Source organism: Euprymna scolopes, chromosome 36, assembly GCF_053919585.1.
Source record: "Euprymna scolopes isolate OS-2025 chromosome 36, ASM5391958v1, whole genome shotgun sequence".
In the NCBI taxonomy this organism is placed as follows: Eukaryota; Metazoa; Mollusca; class Cephalopoda; order Sepiida; family Sepiolidae; genus Euprymna; species Euprymna scolopes.
The window spans coordinates 48,347,153-48,367,105 of NC_136517.1; the positions used below are offsets into that span (position 1 = coordinate 48,347,153).

General features: G+C 32.1%; 1 protein-coding gene across 28 annotated transcripts in view; it reads right to left on the bottom strand.

Annotated features, from left to right (window-relative positions):
• Positions 1-19,953, bottom strand: part of LOC145260458 (plasma membrane calcium-transporting ATPase 2-like) — a 567,808-nt gene that overhangs the window by 77,530 nt on the left and 470,325 nt on the right. For all 28 annotated transcript variants that reach the window (XM_080118538.1, XM_080118534.1, XM_080118531.1 and 25 more), the window contains 6 exons: positions 19,552-19,673; positions 14,687-14,869; positions 13,671-13,865; positions 11,521-11,712; positions 5,566-5,779; positions 425-642 (listed from right to left, as the gene is read on the bottom strand). In XM_080118538.1, the coding sequence (XP_079974664.1) occupies positions 425-642; positions 5,566-5,779; positions 11,521-11,712; positions 13,671-13,865; positions 14,687-14,869; positions 19,552-19,673 (1,124 nt within the window). The remainder of the gene's footprint in view (positions 1-424; positions 643-5,565; positions 5,780-11,520; positions 11,713-13,670; positions 13,866-14,686; positions 14,870-19,551; positions 19,674-19,953) is intronic.

The window sequence follows — 19,953 nt, forward strand, 5'->3', positions numbered from 1 at the left end:
TATGTTAATACTTGAAGGTAAACACATTCTAATTTCTTCAGATGTTTTTTTTAAAAATAGCCTTCATAAAAAAAAGTATATTGTTCTATTAAACTTATTGTTTTAACAATTTAACTTTGTTGTATATATAAAAAAAAAAAAAGCTGAAAAGATATTTTTTCACTCAGTAGCAAGCTTTGGAAGATTATCAGTGAAAGAAATACTATCGCCAAAAGATAAGCTATTCATTATTTCTAGTCGCCACTTTGAAAAATCACTCACAAATGCGACCGTTTTACTCGCAATGTAGAGCCCTGCATTTGAACTCGACTCGCTAATTTCATAATCCACATGTATGTAAATTATGCTGTTCATGCATTTGTGAATTACAATCAAATAAACTGAAAAACTAAATGAACATGAAAAGACATTTTTTTTGTTTTACCTGTGATATTAATGTTCCTATCCATATTCCACAGAACACAGGATTTCTTCTAAGGCCTGATAAAATGTTACGCTGTCCATGAATTTTACGAGAATTAATCTCGTTGAATAATGTCATCATGACAAATGTGTTGAAGATGATGGTGAAATGTTGAGAGGGAGGCGAGTGTTTTTGTGTCTCTTCTAATCGTCCACTGTCAATATCCATAAGTTCAGCACCTGCACGGAAAGAAAAGGAAAAAAAAAAAAAAAAAAAAAAAATTACCAATATTTTCTTCTATCATTGAAGTTTACACAAACAAAATTTACAAAACAATTAGATTTTCCAGTAGAACAATAGATTTTTAGCATAAATTATTTTATCAAAGTAAAAATAGCACTTGAGCAGAACATTTGAAGAATCAACTGGATGAATTTATAAATAATGCCCTTATCCCCCCCCCCTCCAAATATTACATAGACAATTTGAGGGTATATCTGGTTAAGTATTAAAATAATTTCATCTCTATTCCTAACACATGTAATTTTAGATATATAATAAAACTGGTATTTATTTTTGACAGTATTATGCTAATTTTTCTAGTGTTTGTACAGGTAATTTATTTAGACTGCAGGCTTAAAATAAATTTAAGCCTGAGACTTATACAGGGTTTGAACCTGTGCCTCAAAAGAGGAACCATCTAACTCAGCTGATTAGTTAGTTGTACAAGTTTAGCATTTTATAAACTTACTAGCGCATTAGTAAGGTGGTCTAAAACAACACCTGCGCGGGGTGATCTCTTGACGTAGTTTCAAATGCTGTACAAATCTCATTTTTAACTTCTGTGGTATTCTTTGGACTAAATAAATCACTTATCTAGTGAAATCACTCATGCAAACACAAGCATATAAAAGCAGTACAACATATTTATATAATCCAGGTTAATATTTTTCAAAGGTGAAACAATTAATGAATTTAACAAGATTCATACAAGAGTACTCACCACTGAAGTAAAGCAAGATATACTTTTTATTTGTTTTATATAAGCATTTAAATGTTGATACAAATTCATGAGCATATTTTGATCAGCCAGTTAAAGACTCTACTTTTGTATAAGCAGTATGAAGAGGTCTCTAGTTACTTGTAACAACTGACTGACCAAAACATGCTCGGTTGATTGGTTGGTTTTAGAGCATAATTTTAATACTGAATCCAGCGATTTTGAAAAAAAAAAAAAATTATGTTCTAGATTTTTTATATCTTCAGGTATCTATTCATGGTGTTCTGTTTAGTTGTCTTTTTTTATTTATTTATTTATTTATTTTATTTTTTCAAAATCATTTTGGATTATGTTATGTTGAATTTAACCATTAAATTTTTTTTTGACTTGGGCTTCAAGGTATTTATATCTTCAAATATTTATTTAAAGGGTTTAGTTGGGTTGTTTTGCAGAGAGAAGTTATTTTTGTTTTGTTTGTTTGATGATATGTTTAATTAGAATATCAAACCTCATGAATTCATTTGATGCCAGAAAAAAAACCAAAAAAAACTTTTCCCTTTTTAATATTTTTGAGAATAGTCTTGTTACTCTCAAAAAGGAGAGAATTTCATCCAAGCAATTGTTTTCAAAGATATTCTTCATATTGTTAGATTTTAGATACTGTTTTCTAGCGCTATCAAGGACTCTACATTCTACGAAAAGATGTTTGACTGTGCAAGTTTTGCTGCTCTCGTTTAAGTATGAAGGAGTGCATGAGTTTTGTATGGTCAATATGTATTCTTGATATAATTACTTGTTTATTTTTCTTGATTTTCTAAGAGTTGATCTCCATTCTTCCAGTATGGGCTTTGATTTGATATAGTTTGTTATTTCATTCTTGCTGCCATTTCGAATAAAATCTTAATTATATCGGGGGTTCAAATTTAGAGCTGATTTGGCTGCTAAGTCAGCTCTTTCATTTCCTTTTATTCCGATGTGGCTTGGAATCCAGCATATGATTATTTTTTTGTGTTTAGATAATGAGTTGATTCTGTTTTATAGTTTGATGATTAGAGAATTTTTGAGTTTTTAATTATTTAGTGAATCTGAAAATATTAGGAATTTCCTGTGCTTATTTTTTTTTCCAAGATATTGAGAGTAAGGTCGATGGTACATATTTCAGCAGTAAAAGTGGAACTTTCTGCTGGAGGGGCCTTTTTAGAGTTGATCTATTCAAAATGGCAGTGCATGCCACTCTACTGTGGTCTTTGGAGCGGTCAGTAAAAGTTTGTAAATGGTTAAGGTATTTCAGAAGAATATCACCATTTTTTTTCATGGTAGGTATTAGGGTGGGTTTTCGCTTTTGAGAGTTCGTTTAATTTTAGTATTACTTTGGGTTTTTGAAGAATCCAAGGTGGAGTTTCAGGTAGGATGTGTTCCTGGATATTTTCAACAGGCATTTCTGATTCCTGTAGTATTGATTCCATTTGAAGACTAAAGGGTTTTATAGCTTTTCTTTTTGCTTCAAATGACTCCTTATATCTTGGATTGAATGTAATTTCGTATCCTGGATTATTTGGGTGGGCTTTTAATTTAGTGTAATATTGGGCACCCAGTTTGTGACCTCTATGAGATTGGTGCAAAAATGTCATTTTTGATGTTCAACAATATATATGTAAACGACATTACCTATTATTTAAAGGAATCTCATTAGCCTCTGCATGAAGACTTTCAACTGGGGTACGTACTAAAAGAACAGAGTGCTAATCTCAAGCCTCTATGGCAGATTGGATCTAAAATCTTTAGGTAAGAGTTGTTTGCTGATTTGTATATAAAACTACTGTAACCCAGTTTAGATATAATCAATATCTTATATAGTTTCATTTAAGTTTCTTGGTTTGCTCCCCACTCTGTATGAGAGTAGTTGTATTTTAGTGCAACTACTTAGGTTCTTCAGGTGGGGGATGAATGTCAGTTGTTTTTTATCAAATATTAATCCCAGAAATTTGTGTTCATCTACAGTGGGACTTACTGTTATTCAGAGTTTCAGTGTAGGATCATTGTGAAGTTTTCTCTTATGACAAAAATGTATACAGTTTTTGATTGGGAAAATCTATATCCATTTTCTGTTGCCCATTTGTCCAGTTTTTTTAGGCATTGGAGTTTGCGTTCAATGGTGCGTAGATATTTTGATTTGGAATACACCAGGAGATCATCCACATAAGAATCCCTCGACGCCAGGGTCGAAACATTCACTATGCTGTTCATTTTAACATTGAATAGCGTCATGGATAACACGCTTCCTTAAGGGACTCCCTCCTCCTGGCTCATGGTGTCAGAGAAAGTGGATCCAATGCAAACCCTAAATTTGCGGTCAGATAAGAATCCCTTTATAAATTGTGGGAGTCTACCTTTTAAAATCAAGATTATGCGAGTCTCTCATTGTTCCATAATTCCATGTAGAGTCATAAGCTTTCTCTGACTCAAAAACGATTGCTGATAGGTGCTCATTCCCGATAAATGCTTCCCTTATACTAGGTGTACGAGGTGATCAGTTGTACTTTTTTTTATTACGGAATCCACATTGCAGGTTGGAGGTAAAGTTGTTGGATACAAGATACCAAACCAAATCTTTCATTTATTATTCTCTCCATTATTTTACACAAACAGCTGGTTAATGAGATCGATCTATAGTTTTACAGGTTCAAATTCTCTTTACTTGGTTTCAGGATTGCTATTATTGTGGTTTGCCTCCATAAGTTCAGGAATTCACCTTCTGTCCATAATTTGTTGAATGGATTTCATCTGTGTTGTGAGATCTTTTAATTCGGTTAATGTAAGAAGTTTGTAATCTTTTAGGTTTTTTTTAATTTAAAATTTAGTTTGTGTTGTTCAGCATTTTGTTTAATTATAAATTTTGCGTTATGGTTTTGATTGGATGAATTTTGGGAAAAGGTTTCAGCTAGTAAGTCTGCGATGTCCTTTTTATCTGTTACTCTGTAGTTATTTTTAAGGTGTTTAATTGGTGTTGTTTGATGTTTACCTGTAATTTTTCGAATCATCTCCCATATTTCTCTTGGTTCCAAGGAGGAATTCAGTTTGCTAACAGTTTTTCCAGCATTCTTTTTTAGCTGTCTTGATTATCCAATGAGCTTTAGCTCTGTTTAGCTTGTATTCAATCAGATTTAAAGTTGTGGGTTGTTTCTGGAATTTCTTCAAAGCCATTTTTCACAATTTGATGACTTCCCGACATTTATCAAACCAGGGTCTCTCAAGCCTGTTAAGTACTGAGGTTTTAGAGATGCATTTGTTTGCTGTTTCGATTAATGTTTCTGTAAAATATTCTACCGAGTCGTCGTTTGTGTGATTCAGAATATTCCTATATTTTTCTTTGAATATTTGCCAATTTACCTTATTTAGTTTCCATCGGGGAGATTTTTCACTGTTGGATTCTATCAGTATTGGAAAACGATCGCTGCCACAATTGTCATATACAAAAGTATCAATGTTAACTGTATTGATGGGTAATATAAGCTTAGGTCAATGACTGAGTGGTTTCCGCTACTTGGGTTGAAGCGTGTAAGTGCACCATCATTAAAGAATCATCATTTTTGTTAATAAACTCTTACAATGTTTTACCCTTTTTATTAATGTCTTTGCATCCCCACAGGATGTTGTGACTATTGGAATCCCCTAATAAGATAAAAGGTTTAGGTAATTGGTCAATCAGTTTTTTCAATTCATTTTTATCCATGTCATCATTTGGTGGGATATACAATAAGCATACCATCATTGTTTTATGTAGAGTGGTGTTAATGATCTGCGGTTTGAATCATGCAGCTGGCTTGAATGGTTATCTCTATATTGATGTTTCTATAAGGATGAAACATACGTAGATAACAATAAAATATCTATAAGTACATATAAATGCACACATTTAAAAACTATCTCTAGTTAAAGATTGTAAAAAAAAAAGAATTAAAATAAAAGATCCCGAAACAGGCATAAAATATTAATGCCAACACTCTGCTACTCCTTTTCCTAAGAGATACAATTCAGAATTGCTAATCTAATTCTTTGTTAGTTTGATAGAAAGGGGGAGAGAACTTCTGAACACCCTATTTATCTTATAGCATTGTCTGTAAATAAAGATCGTTCAGAGAAAAAAAAAAAAAAACCTTACCTGCAAAAAGCAGCACAAAGATAACAATTAATTGGTATATAGCATGACCTATAATATTTTTCATCATGGTTCTAGAAATGAGGGCTTTAGTTCTTCCATAAGGTTTTCTCATCAGCAATTCTTCACTTGGCAATTCTGTTGCAAGAGCAAGGGATGCCAAGGTATCCATAATAAGGTTCACCCATAACATCTGGATAGCTTTCAGAGGACTGTCCTGTAAAGATGAGAGGAGTGAAAATACATGGAAGATGAAAATAGATCAGGAAAATATTAAAAATGTCAAATTTTAAAAGATTGCACATCATGAACATTAAGTACTCATCTCCTGTGGACAAAGTTATATCTATATGGTTTCTCAAGAGATGGATATGCAATTTGAACAATCGTACAAGGCTACAATTTTACATTAAGAGAATGTTACTTTGCTGAAACAAAGACATTCATTTTTAATGGAGTAATTGAAAAGCAAGGAACCGCTCAAAGCACCCTATCCTCTCTTGACAAAGTCCAAAACTAAGTTTGAAACGTAGTAGGTGATGGCCTTTTCTCCTTATAACCTCTTTTCCATTAAAGAGATGTGAACTGGTCACTGCTCTACTGTTATTTTTACGGTAAATGCTCACATACACAAAAAAAACAAAAAAAAAAAAAACACGTTCATCTAATTGCAACCACTATCTCCCACTTCCTATCAGTGCCTAAATCTATATGCAAATTTCATAAACAAAGCCTTTTTCCTATAACTGCCAGAAACTAATCTGCTGACTACAATATGGTTATCTCCAAGTCCAATGTAAACAAGTTCTTGTTGAGCCATTCCGTTAAATAATCAAATTATATCCAATTTCCATGATTAACGATTACAATGTTGTGTAGATTACCACTGTACGTTGATTAACTAGTATCCGAGTGGCTTTCAGGCTTTGATAATTGAGGATTCCCCTCGTAAAAAGAAAAAAAATTATCCTTATTTTAATCATGACAGTATGACTAAACTTAGCTAAATAATATTTTGTTGGTACATGTTCAAAATAAGAACGAAAATAGTCACAAAACTGAATTTCTATAAAAACCAATGTTATCTACTTAATTGCCACATTGTAATTAGTAACATATTACTTTGATATTACATTAAACACAATGTACTTCTACGATTTTATGATGCATTGATCTGCCATTATTATTCTTGAAATGTAATTTAAACAAGAGAAGTAACTCAGTTTGAATTCTAAGAAAACTTTGCAATTTATTTTGAAAGCAATTTTTATTAATAACTAGCGGGGGATACCCGACGTTGCCCGGGTGTTTGGAGGTGTGTGTGTAGTAAAAAAACAAAAACAAAAAACGTTAAAAGAAAAAGAAAGTTTTAGTAGGAAGGTAGGATTGAACCCCGAAGCCTTGACGCGAAAGTGGAAACGAAAGGGGAAAAAAGCCAGTCACCTAACCATCTCAGTCACGAGGGAGAGGAACTGATAAGGGCGTTATATGAAGGTTTATGAAGCGAAATAAACAGGTGCGAGGAAGTGGCGTGGTGTCTGACCTAGTTTTGCGCTGCAAGCCAGATCATTTGCTTTCGCTTTTCGAAGACACGGCGAGCTGATAAAATTTGGGCTAATTAAATACACACGCGACCCCTGTTGTTAAGTCGTCGTTATGATTTAGGCGCGATATAAAAAGTTTTAAGTATGAGCGAGCCTACACAGAAGGCCGAGGAAAAAACCCTTTTGCGGACATACACGAAAACGCACACACAAACATTTTCGCTTTTATATATATAGATTAATTTTCTACTTTATCATTCTTTTTTTGTAAATTTTTGACATTTTACTAATTTTGGCATGACAATTAAGTAAATACTATTGATTTTAATAAAAATTCAATAGTTTGATTTTTGTTCTTATTCTAAACAAGTTCCATTTTTGTTTTTACATATTGAATATGGAAACTAATCAAATGCAGATGCATGTGCAAATATACAAGAAATTCTTTTGCGATGTGTATGCACTTTAGTTGATTTGCATTGTTAATGGTGCCTCGACTAAAAAACATACGTCATGAGGAAATTGTAATGTTTTTTATCAAATATATTTTGAAAATTAAATTCAAGGTGGCTTCTTCAATTCTGCTGTATTCGACAAAAGATCCAGTAAAACCTTCACTCTGAATTTTGAGAATACACTCATTATTAGGCAAGATATGTTTTTCCTTTTCAAAAAGTGTCACGTCTGTCTACTTGTAGTTGTATTAGCATTGTCTATTCTGATCTTACCTAAAAATGATTTCTTTCTAATTTTAATTTTTTTTTTAGTTTTATTTGGTAAAATTTATAGTGTAAATTTGAATTCCATAACTTTTACCAGTAATTTGTTCCATTTTGGTTTTAGTTTGATATATGGAATTCTGAAGTTCTGGTCAAGTCTTCACTGCTGATTTGCCTATTGAGTCAATGCTGTGATTCTCATGAATTCCGGTACTGCTTGCAGCAGAATATAATCTTTTTAGTGTAGCTTGTAGAATTTAATTTATTTAGGATTTTGATAAGAGGATTATTCAATTTTCCAATTTTAATAGCGAGTAGGACAGAGTGGGAATTTGAGCGCATGATGAATCAGTTGATGCTGCTAACCACAACCATCTATCTAGATCTACTGCAGAAATTTTGGCAGTAATTATAGAGGATCTTAAGGTATTTTTGGACAAAGTTGTGTACTGCTCCACATATCACACCACTCAATAAGTCTTTAGCCACTAAAAAAACTTTACAGTAAAATTCGACTTCATTTATAAACAGTCTCTTAGGGTGATATACTGATTTTAATGCTTCTAACAATTTGGTGCCTCTTTTTGTAGAATAATTTGTCCTTTGCTTTAAAAAATATCTTCTTCCTTGGAGCCAAATCTTTCACTGGAATACTTTTTTTTAAAGGTCTATAAACAGACAACACTTTCTAAGGGCCAGATCTGGAGAATAAAGTAAGTGTAGAAGCAATCCATAGTGCAATTCATGCAGTTGTGTGTTATTTTGATCAACTTTTGACAAGGTGCATTTTCTTGGTAGAAGAGTTTTTTTTTTTGTCTTCATTAGTGGTAGATTTTTGGAGACTTATTCAAATGCTACATAATGTTCTATCGTTTTTCCTTTTTTCAAGTAACTAATAAACAAAATATCTTGCGCATTACAAAATACTGAGGCCAAAACCTTGACTGCTGATATTTGCATCTTTGAACGACTCACTTTCTGCTGTCCACTCAGCTGATTATCGATTTGACTCTGGAAGGAAGTGGTGGATCCATGTTTCATCCATGGTCACATAGATACAAAAACTCCTTTGCGGCATTAAAATAGTAATAAAGAATGCATTGTGGTTGTTGCTTTTGATTGACTGTGAGCAAACACAGCCTCCACTCTGAACACAGCCTTTTCATTGACAAATGTTCATGCAACATAAGGAATACACTTTCATCTTCTCTTCAACTCTTGATATTTCACATAACTTAAATTTATAAGTATGTAAGCTTTTATTTAATGTTTTTTTGGTACAACTACAACTGCCAAATTTAGTCGACCTGAATGATCAGCATCATTTATATCTGTACAGCCACATTTAAAGTTAGCATACGACTTCTTAACCACTGTTTCCAAATGCAGCAGAGTTCGAAAAGTACTTCGGTGTTTGAACAGTATTTTTCCCATCAGAAAGCAATGTTTTACCAACATACCAAATCCATGTGTTTATAAAATCTTCAACACATTTCGGTTTCCAAAATTTGCAACAATAGCTTCACTTTAATAACTGCAATTTGTAAATTAATAATCCAATTAAACTAAATTTTGACATGTGCCATTTGAAGGTTAGTACTTTATAAAAATCATGGATTTTTTTGTTGAATTCTCATTCATAAGTAACTTAATAATGCAATTGGATAGTAATTTTCTAGATTGGTGCTATTTTTCACTTATTATGGGTATTTTAGTTTTAGTTTTCTTTCTACTCATTTAATGTAATTTTTTCCTTGTCCAAGAGTCAGAATTTTTTTAATCCATTTTTATTTCACGAGTTCACTTTCCAATCCTCGCAGTCGAATAGGTCAATTATGTCTGAATTCTACTTAGCACAGTTTTATCTGATTACTTGCTTACAGGTTTTCTTTGGCCAGCTAACTTTCTTGAGATTCAAAATATCCATGCCTCTGCAAGGGGGGGATGAATGCTTTACATAACTGTACCATAATTTTAAGAATTTACCATTTATCCAAACATTGTTAATAATGGTTAGAAAATAATCCAGTAATTTTAACGGAAGGTAGCTGTGTAACAGAAAATGACACGTGCAAATGATCGAGCCAGAGCGTGAAATGATGTCACATTGGAGGGAAAGAAAAATGTACCACGTGGGAGGAGCAGAAAAAGTGGGTGCTAGCGGAAGAAAAGTGTGGCGGTGCGAGACTTTAAAACCTGTGTTGAGATAAAAGGGTTATGTTAACTACATGGCAGACAAGATGAACAAAGAATTTAAAGCAAGATGTAATGTGTTAGTTTAGAAAGGAACATGGATAAATGCCTTCCATTTTAACTGAAAAAGACAAATTTCTTTCCTTGTAAGTGTCTCAGACAATGTGTTGGGTCCGAAGTGGATTTCATCTAGACAATCATTGAATGGTTTCTATTAGTTCTCATGATACAATCAGATTGTTTTCAGTTATCCAATTTGAAATTTAGTTTGTGTTCAGAATTTAAGAAATGTTGATGAGAATTCTTAAGAGAGGAATCTTTTACTTGCTTCCATTTTGTTTTAGTGAGAAGTGGGTTCAGTTTTCCCACTGATTCTCCACATTCTGTTTTGGTGAAGGAGTTAAGTTTGTTCACATAGTTCTGCCAATATTACTTATTTGTTGCTTTAGCTCTGTGTAATATGAAAGAGTTTTAATTGTGAGATCATTAATTTTGTACACAACGAATATCGGTTTTGCAATAATCATGGAATTAGGAGCTACTATGTCTTTTTTGAGAGCGCAACTAACTTTATTAAATAGATTGAATTGATCACAATCTGACTCCTAGAAAAGTATGATTTTTCAAGTTATCATGATACAAACCTTAAATAATCTCCCTATGAATTAATCATACCGTTTCATAAATTGCAATCCACTTTTGATGTGTTATTAAGTACATTTAATACCAATAAAAACTGAAAAACTCATCAGATTTTGGTATTTAAGATATTACAAGCAAACCAGACTGCGGTGGACAGCAACAAATGTTTTATGTCAGTTTTTCATGCAGTTCGATCCATATGGTTGATATCAATCGTGTTGCACGCATCAAGTCACTTCAGATGCACTCGTACTAGGCTTTCCCTAATGTTCCACATACTCTTTCGTCAGAACTATCTATGCATGTTATTGAGATGATGCAGAAAATGGCATGCTGTACATGGCTAAACCACCACAGCCGCCAAACATGTAAGGCATAAAAAATTTCACTAATAACAAGCTTCTGATAGAAAATGACTTAAAGGATTCTTTACTTGAGATCCATCCGAGCGTAGCAGGGTCATTAAGCTGAAGCAAATCAGAAACGTTTAGGGCCATGTCTCACTGCAATACAAGATGGTGAAGGGGACAAGCTGAAAGAAGGACTAGCAACAGCTTCTTCAACTTTCCCCAAGCAACACAACAGCAACTTTCCCCAAGCAACACAACAGCAACCAGTGATAGCATGTTCGCAACCACCATCAGTATTTTACATGTTGCCCAGATAGCAAAAAGGTAGTTTCAACATCAAGTGAGGAGCTATCCACATCCATAAGTGTCACTGCTTGTCCAACTATAATATGGCATAGATGAAAAGTATATAAATTCTGGATGGCAAGTGATGAAACTCATTTTACACAATCTTTATTTAGAATGAAGAAGAGCTAATCAAGTAAATAAACAGAAAAAAAAAATACTTACATTTATAGCACAAGCCCCAAAGAAAGCCACTAATACAGCTACAACGTTGACTGTCAGCTGAAATTGTAGGAACTTTGCAATACTGTCGTAGACATTCCTGCCCCACATTACAGCTTTTACAATACTGGTGAAATTGTCATCAGTCAGGATGATGTCAGACGCTTCTTTTGCCACATCTGTTCCTGATATACCCTAAAAAGAAAAAAAAATTAGAAAACTTATTTTCAATCAACTGTTGTACAGAAAACCAAAAATGGTGGTCAATTAAGTATAAAGCCTGCTTCCAAGAGCCCAGGATATTTTAATCTATATTTTATAGTCAACTAGCAGGGACACCTGACCGTTGCCTGTGATTGAATGATAATGAATTTGCATATTTTTTTTTGTCATGGAAATCTATGAAACTGCCCATTTTTCAATCAAATCAATTGATTGCCTGCCATTGTAGTCTACATTGCACTGTAGAGAACCTACAATTGATTTTATAAAATTATTATATATAATGACTTAAATTAAAGTTTAAAATGCAAAAGTCAAATATCATGGTCCAATTGTGCTCTAACAAGAAACATTCATTTAGTTGATATCAAAGAACTTTCGGCTTGTGTGGTAATAAAACTTCTCAAATGCACTTGTGACGTTAGGCGTTATAAGATGTTAACTGATCAAAATTGGTTGTTCTTTCTTTCATTGGATTATTTCGATTATCGATACTTATCGAAGACATTCTGATACAAAACCTATCTAAGAACACTGCCAAATACATAAAGTACATATTTGAGAAATTTTATAAAAATTTCTCCCAGCCGTCTCTGAGTGCATAAGGAACTCTCTCTCTCTTACACACACACAATGTTCTTTTTATATAATAGAGATAAAGATTAGATTTTTTTTTTTTTTTAAGAACAATATCATACCCCTCCCCTATTGTGTAGGATGCACCATGGTCATTTTGTTTTGGAGGAGAGGCAGCATTCTCTGCTCACGCGTCATGGGGCAACCTACCAAAGATGGTAACAATGTTTATTAGATCCAGGATTGAGGTTGCCATGGAAAAAATGTTCAGACATTGTTTAGACATATCTTCAACTTATCCATTGACATAACTTTCTGATCTTTGTATTTTTGCCAATAAATTTGATTTTTAAGCTTTACATAGAAAGAATCTTTGTTTTACAGCACATTAGCCCTTTTTGCAGATTATTTTAAGTTGAATACCATAACTTTGGGGGGGGGAAAGCTTTTATGCTTCAAGTTTTTGTTATATATTAAAATATTTATTTATGATGCTTAGTTTAGTTGTTTTGTAGAGAAAAATTGTTTTGCAAATAGAAAGGAAATAAAAAAACAAAAAACAATAACATCAATGTTTGGTGCATTTAAGTCAGGAAGCCAATATCTTTAGACAACCTGATCTGATAGAACCAGATCCTAGGTAAGAAGCATCATACTTCATATGTTATCTAATGGTTCATGTATTCCAATGACCAAAGAAAAAATTCAATCCCAAATCATTTATTCCAGTGAATGCTTATATTTTTCCCCATTCTGCCTTAACGCATATTTCACAACCAGCATGGAATAGTATAGTGTTTAGTTTAACAAGCTGCTCATCAGAGTGTTATTTAATAATAAAAAACAAGCACACCATTAAAATATATTATCAGGCAACTAAAAGAATAAAATACACTGCACTGAAAAACCTATAAACAGGGTTTGTACAGATTTTCGATGCTCATTTTCAAGACTTTTTCAAAGCCTTCTCCAGTTCCAAGTTTCAAAACCAAATTTGATATAGAAACAATGATATAAAACCAAAAAACTTTGACAAAAAAACATTTTAGACCAAAAGTAAAAAAAAAAAAAAAAAAAAAAATTGACTAATCACAAAGCCCACATTGTTCCCTGACAAATCTGTTTCTAGCGACTCCCAAAGAGGCAATTCTTTAAAAAGACTATATCAGTTTTGTGGATGTATCTTATGTAGTTTCTGATCTTTATCCAAAGATACACACACCTGCCTTTTATATAATAGATTAGTCATTTATGTTTTTATAATTTATATTCAAGAAATGCATTCCATATTATTAAAAAAAAATTATTTTTAAATGGAGTATTATACAATATTATGAAGTCAAGAAAATTCTTACCATAGCAAATCCAACATCAGCTTTTTTCAGTGCTGGCCCATCATTTGTTCCATCTCCTGTGACAGCTACTACTTCTCTGTTCTCTGAAATTCGGCTGTCAATGATCCCTTTCACTAAGGTATATTTATCTTGTGGGGAGGAACGAGCTAACACTCTCATGTTTGGCCACACTTCATCAAAAAGTTCTTGTTTAACCTGAAATCAAGGGAGGTAATAAACAAATGAAACACAAAAAGACAAAAACAGACAACTTTTAATATCAATTATCTTAATCAGAAGTAGTCCTAAAAGCACTCACGAAAGATTTTTATAGCTATGGATGATCCAAACAACTATTCCTCTCCAACTCTCTTGAAAACTACTCTGGTCTAATAATTAATAATGCTGATTCAGCAGTAACAATGGACGTATAAGCATAGAATATAGATTTATATATGTTTAGACAAATTTCTGTAAATACATTAGATAAATAAAATTATGTATATTTAGAATTAAACCTATTTAAAAAAAAAAAAAAAAAAAAACTAAATTGCAGAAAAATCTGTGAATGAAGATGTCAAATTCCAAAAATCACAAATTGATAGAGTAGTCTTGTTTTTATTTAAGGAAATCAAAATTTACAATTTTAGCAATTAATAATTAATAAACTAAATCTCGGTAGTCAACCTGACTCATCTCCTTTGATTTCTAACACATTCTAAAACATGGTGGCTCTTGTCCCTCTCATCATAAATTTTATTTTCTTAGATAAAAATACTACTGGATCAAATTACATGATTTCTGGAATATGACATCTTTGTTCCATGATGAGTACATACATCAAAGTTTTTTTTTTTAAATTAGGTTGAACTCTAAAAACCATTTATATATGTATATATTATATAGAATGTAAATTTAAAATTTAAATAGTGTCAGCAGTGAAAGGTCTTCAAGATTAGATTTATTATCTGAATAATTTTCTTATTAATGAAAATATTTTAATAACATTTGTAGAGAGAGGAAATTCTTTTACAAACCTCTCCTGTGGCTGGGTCTCTAATTCTTCGGTTGAATTCTCGTCCTTCTATAACGAGGAAATCATCACCAGGGCGTAGGATACCACACTTGGCTGCAATCGATCGCGCTGTGTTTACGTTGTCCCCCGTAACCATTCGTACAGTGATTCCTGCAAGCTGACATTTTCTTATTGCAGCTGGGACCTGAAAACAAGAATATAAAGATATACATAAAATGCTCATTTCTATGCAACATCGAAAGGAGTTACAGTTTTCTATGAATGACATCTATTTGAAATCAGGATAACACAAGTCTTTCTATACTTCAAAAGTTCTATACTCCTTTACTTCAAAAGTTCTATACTCCTTTACTTCAAAAGTTCTATACTCCTTTACTTCAAAAGTTCTATACTCCTTTACTTCAAAAGTTCTATACCCCTTTACTTCAAAAGTTCTATACCCCTTTACTTCAAAAGTTCTATACTCCTTTACTTCAAAAGTTCTATACTCCTTTACTTCAAAAGTTCTATACTCCTTTACTTCAAAAGTTCTATACCCCTTTACTTCAAAAGTTCTATACCCCTTTACTTCAAAAGTTCTATACCCCTTTACTTCAAAAGTTCTATACCCCTTTACTTCAAAAGTTCTATACCCCTTTACTTCAAAAGTTCTATACTCCTTTACTTCAAAAGTTCTATACTCCTTTACTTCAAAAGTTCTATACTCCTTTACTTCAAAAGTTCTATACCCCTTTACTTCAAAAGTTCTATACCCCTTTACTTCAAAAGTTCTATACTCCTTTACTTCAAAAGTTCTATACTCCTTTACTTCAAAAGTTCTATACTCCTTTACTTCAAAAGTTCTATACTCCTTTACTTCAAAAGTTCTATACTCCTTTACTTCAAAAGTTCTATACTCCTTTACTTCAAAAGTTCTATACTCCTTTACTTCAAAAGTTCTATACTCCTTTACTTCAAAAGTTCTATACCCCTTTACTTCAAAAGTTCTATACCCCTTTACTTCAAAAGTTCTATACCCCTTTACTTCAAAAGTTCTATACTCCTTTACTTCAAAAGTTCTATACCCCTTTACTTCAAAAGTTCTATACCCCTTTACTTCAAAAGTTCTATACCCCTTTACTTCAAAAGTTCTATACTCCTTTACTTCAAAAGTTCTATACTCCTTTACTTCAAAAGTTCTATACTCCTTTACTTCAAAAGTTCTATACTCCTTTACTTCAAATTTATACCCAGGGCTTTCTAATTGATGTCCTATGCTATATAAAATGCGATGAGCTTAGAAATGCTCAACGCAGTACATGTTAAAAAGCTTAAGCGTTTGAACATCTTTTTGCATAGGGGTCAAGTCTTGCTGCAGCAAAGCCGCATTGTGTGTATCAGCATTTGATACATCTTCAATTTTGTTGTTTATTTCTTATCTCTTGTAGTGTTCATAAACCATTTTGAGACAGGTTCTGTGAGCATGATCGATATGGATTGCAGTCTAACCCTCAGTCTGTCCTGTAATTGTAAAGGTTCAACCAAGAATGCTTGACTTTCAACAATAAGGATGGCAGAAAATGTTAGGAACCCTGCTGTGATATTAACATTTGATGCCTGCTGAAAATAAGTGTGTGGGTGTGTTTTTATACATAGGAATCCCCACTTATCAAAGTCTGGAGGTCACTCAAGGATAAGGGTTAATGAGTGTATAGTAGTCAATGGCACAATATCGTAGTAATCGTTAGTAGTATAAATTTAGTAAATTGGATTACTTAAGGGATCGGCTCATAGAACAGAAACATCATCTGCATAATCCAGACTGGTAATAGAACGATCAGGTTCCAACTTGCACACAACGCCCATCATACTACAATCAAGGATCCTATCAACAATGTCTGATAAAACTGAGAAAAGAACAACCATCACTGAAACCAGTATGCATATTAGAGAATTCTGATTCCTCTCTGTAACACTGGACTTTTGTTCAGTTATGTAATAGGTTTACAGCAAATGATGCAGCTTTGGTAGAAAGCTCCCAAAGATTCTCGTAATCAACAGAGTTGAATGCTGCAGTAAAGTCGATGAAACACACAACAGTTACTTGCTGATAGGATCAGCGCAGGTCCAAAATCTGTTTAAGTGAAAAATTTTGATCAGTGCAACCTTGATCTTGCCAGAAACCGGATTGGTTTGGTTAGATTGAAAAGGTAACTATGTCAAAAATGCTGTCAGAGGATAATTGAAGAGATTTTTGATGCAATATCAGACATATTCCACAATAATTACTGCATATATAGCGATTACATTTGTAGAGTGGAGAGGGAAGGGATTGAAAATTGTGTCACTCTAGTTCTGGGCGATTTTTTTCTGAGCAGCAAATGTAACAGAGTATTTGATGAAACCACAGCACTTGTATATTTCTGACCAAAGGCTATCCTTACCAGCTTATCTTTTATTTCTTTAATCTTATCTTTGATTGATGGATCAAAGTAGGTATAAATAGGTGGGGTTAACAGTGTTACTGTGGAAGAGATATTGGGATGGTGGTACATGGTTTAGCAGTTTTTCAAAATGCTGCTTTGACCATTTTGTGTGGTCTGCCAGTTCAAAAATAGGTGTTCCATTCTCATTCAATAAGGTTTCACTGAGGAAATAGGTGTCTTGTGACAGACTTCAACAGTTGATAGAATTTTAATATATGAATTATTTAAAACTCATTTTATTAATATAACAGTCGTTATAATTTCTAATTCTTTCACTTTTTTTTAATATATATATCTTTATATACAAAGTTAGGTATGTGTGCATTTATATATATATATATATATATATATATATATATATATATATATATACACGCACACACACACACTAGCAGGCTGTCCGGCATTGCCTGATCGTAAAATATGCTTAAATATGATATTTTGATTAATGCAGATTTCTTATATTATATTAGACCCAATATACAGTAACCATTTAAAAAGTTAAATATATAAAAAAATAAATAAATGACTCATATGCCACCGAGAATCGAAACGAAAACATTTAGCTTATGATTTGCTTTTTCCTTTGACATTAATGCCTGAGCTATGAAGGCATGTTTGCAAGGCTAAAAATTAAAACATGAACCAATAGCTATTCCATTGCACATGCATATTCGTAATGTCATCGTTCGACCTTCACCTGTAAATTTCATTGTTTTAATTTTTACACTTTTACACCAATTTTACCCAACTAAAATCCAAATATAAAATTTTGCATGGGTTTGAATACTCAATATATTAAGTTTCATGTCTGTAGACCAAAAACTGACAGAGGAATTTATTAAGCAAAACTTTGTAAACATATATGCATACATAAATATATATATATATAAGAAGGAATTTATTAAGCAAAACTTTTTAACCATATGCATACATAAAGATGTTTGTGTTTACCATAATCTTTTTACACAAACATTACTCAAATTTATGCAGTTAAGATGTATCCTTCGAAAATGTTTTTTTTTACATCAATAAAAAAAAACAACAACAATCATAATAAGCAAAAATTTAAATATGAAGAATTTATTACTGGATTGAAAAAAAATTAAGATTGCCTCAGTCTAAAAGGATTGCTCCTTCATGAAATGAGTACATAATACTTGCACTATTTAATTCCATGATTCTGGTATTCTCATTCTTTAATTCTGGCTGCTTTATAATGATAAATTTTGGATAACTGCATTCAGTTTATATGTTTCATTAAAGCTAAAGCAAAAAGTTTTTTTTTTTTTAAGGATTTAATATGATTTTTCTCTTTGATTAGTGATAGTCAGCTAATGTACTCCATAACTTCCGGCGTAACGCTACCAGAAGTGGTGACAACGCAAATCAGTTTGTTCAGTTTCATTGTTCCTCAGTATTACTATTGTGAAGCGATTTATTGCAATAAAATATAAGAAATGGACATGATTAAAAAGTATAGAATAAAAGTTAAAGTTATACAGATAAAAATAATACAATTAATCTTTGATAGTCGTCTTCAAGAATTCCTGTGGGAGCGAAAATCAAAGCAACCTATTTTGGAAATACTATGTATTGAATACATCTGTTTTTTTTTTATGATGCTTGAAATTTTGTTACTTTGATTTCAATAATTTCATTTGTTATTTCAATTTCAATAATTTTACTTTAATAATTTCATAAACATGTATTTCTTGTAAAATTACGAACAAAATAACTTTTTAAAAATGTGCAAATAATGAATAATTATGTTATTTTTATCTGCATAATTTTGTTACCTTTTATTGCATACTTTTCAATAAAGTCCTTTTCTTCTATTTTATTTCAATAAATTGCTTCACAATAGAAATACTGAAGAACAATAAAAGTGAAGGAACTGATTTGCCTTGTCACCGTTTTTGGTAGCGTTACGCCGAAAGTTGGAAAGTATGTTAGCTGATTATAAACCAAAATCAATTATTAACTTAGTACTTTAGTTTATGGACTGTGCTATTTCTTACACAGGATTTTAAACTTTAATTTTAGCAGTATCATTTGTTTATACTACAGAACAGTTAACTAAGCCCCCACCTCCTACATGTTTATACTGGATTTCTAAATAATGCTAATCTTTCACTATTGTCTGTAAACCGCACAGGCACAAATAACTTAAAGACTTTTGTTAGTTTGTTTTAAATTAATACGTTTGAAACTTGAAACTCAGCTGCAAATGCAACCAATTCTTCAGTTAATGTTTCAATAGTGTAAGTTCCATTTGATAGACTTCACCTTATGGGACGAGTTTCTTTGTAAAACCTGTCAATGGAAGATCATACTACTGCATGAAATAAATGCATCTATATATGCATACACTAAGATTGCAATGCATTAAAATATATACCTCATTTCGTACTGGATCTTCAATACCCACAACTGCTATACAAGTAAGTCCACGAATAATTTCATCTTCTTTATCCCATAATGGTTCTTCATCATACAAGACTTCATTTTCTTTAGGATTTGCTGCAAAGAAAAGAAAACGGTTGTAGTTAATGTGTAAGGAAAGAAATGGCTTATTGAGAATTTTCGTATTCAGTTATGCATTAGGTTAGGTTGATCTTTTGTTTTTTGTTTTTTTAAATATGTGTTCACATGGAGAAAGAGTATTTATATAGTGAGTGTTGACACCAAAAAATCAGATTTTGAACTTGTATAAATTTTTGAGCCATTAATAAAAAACACTGGAAAAACAATGTATATATATATATTTTTTTTTATTTTTCAAATAACTTAAACATTTAAT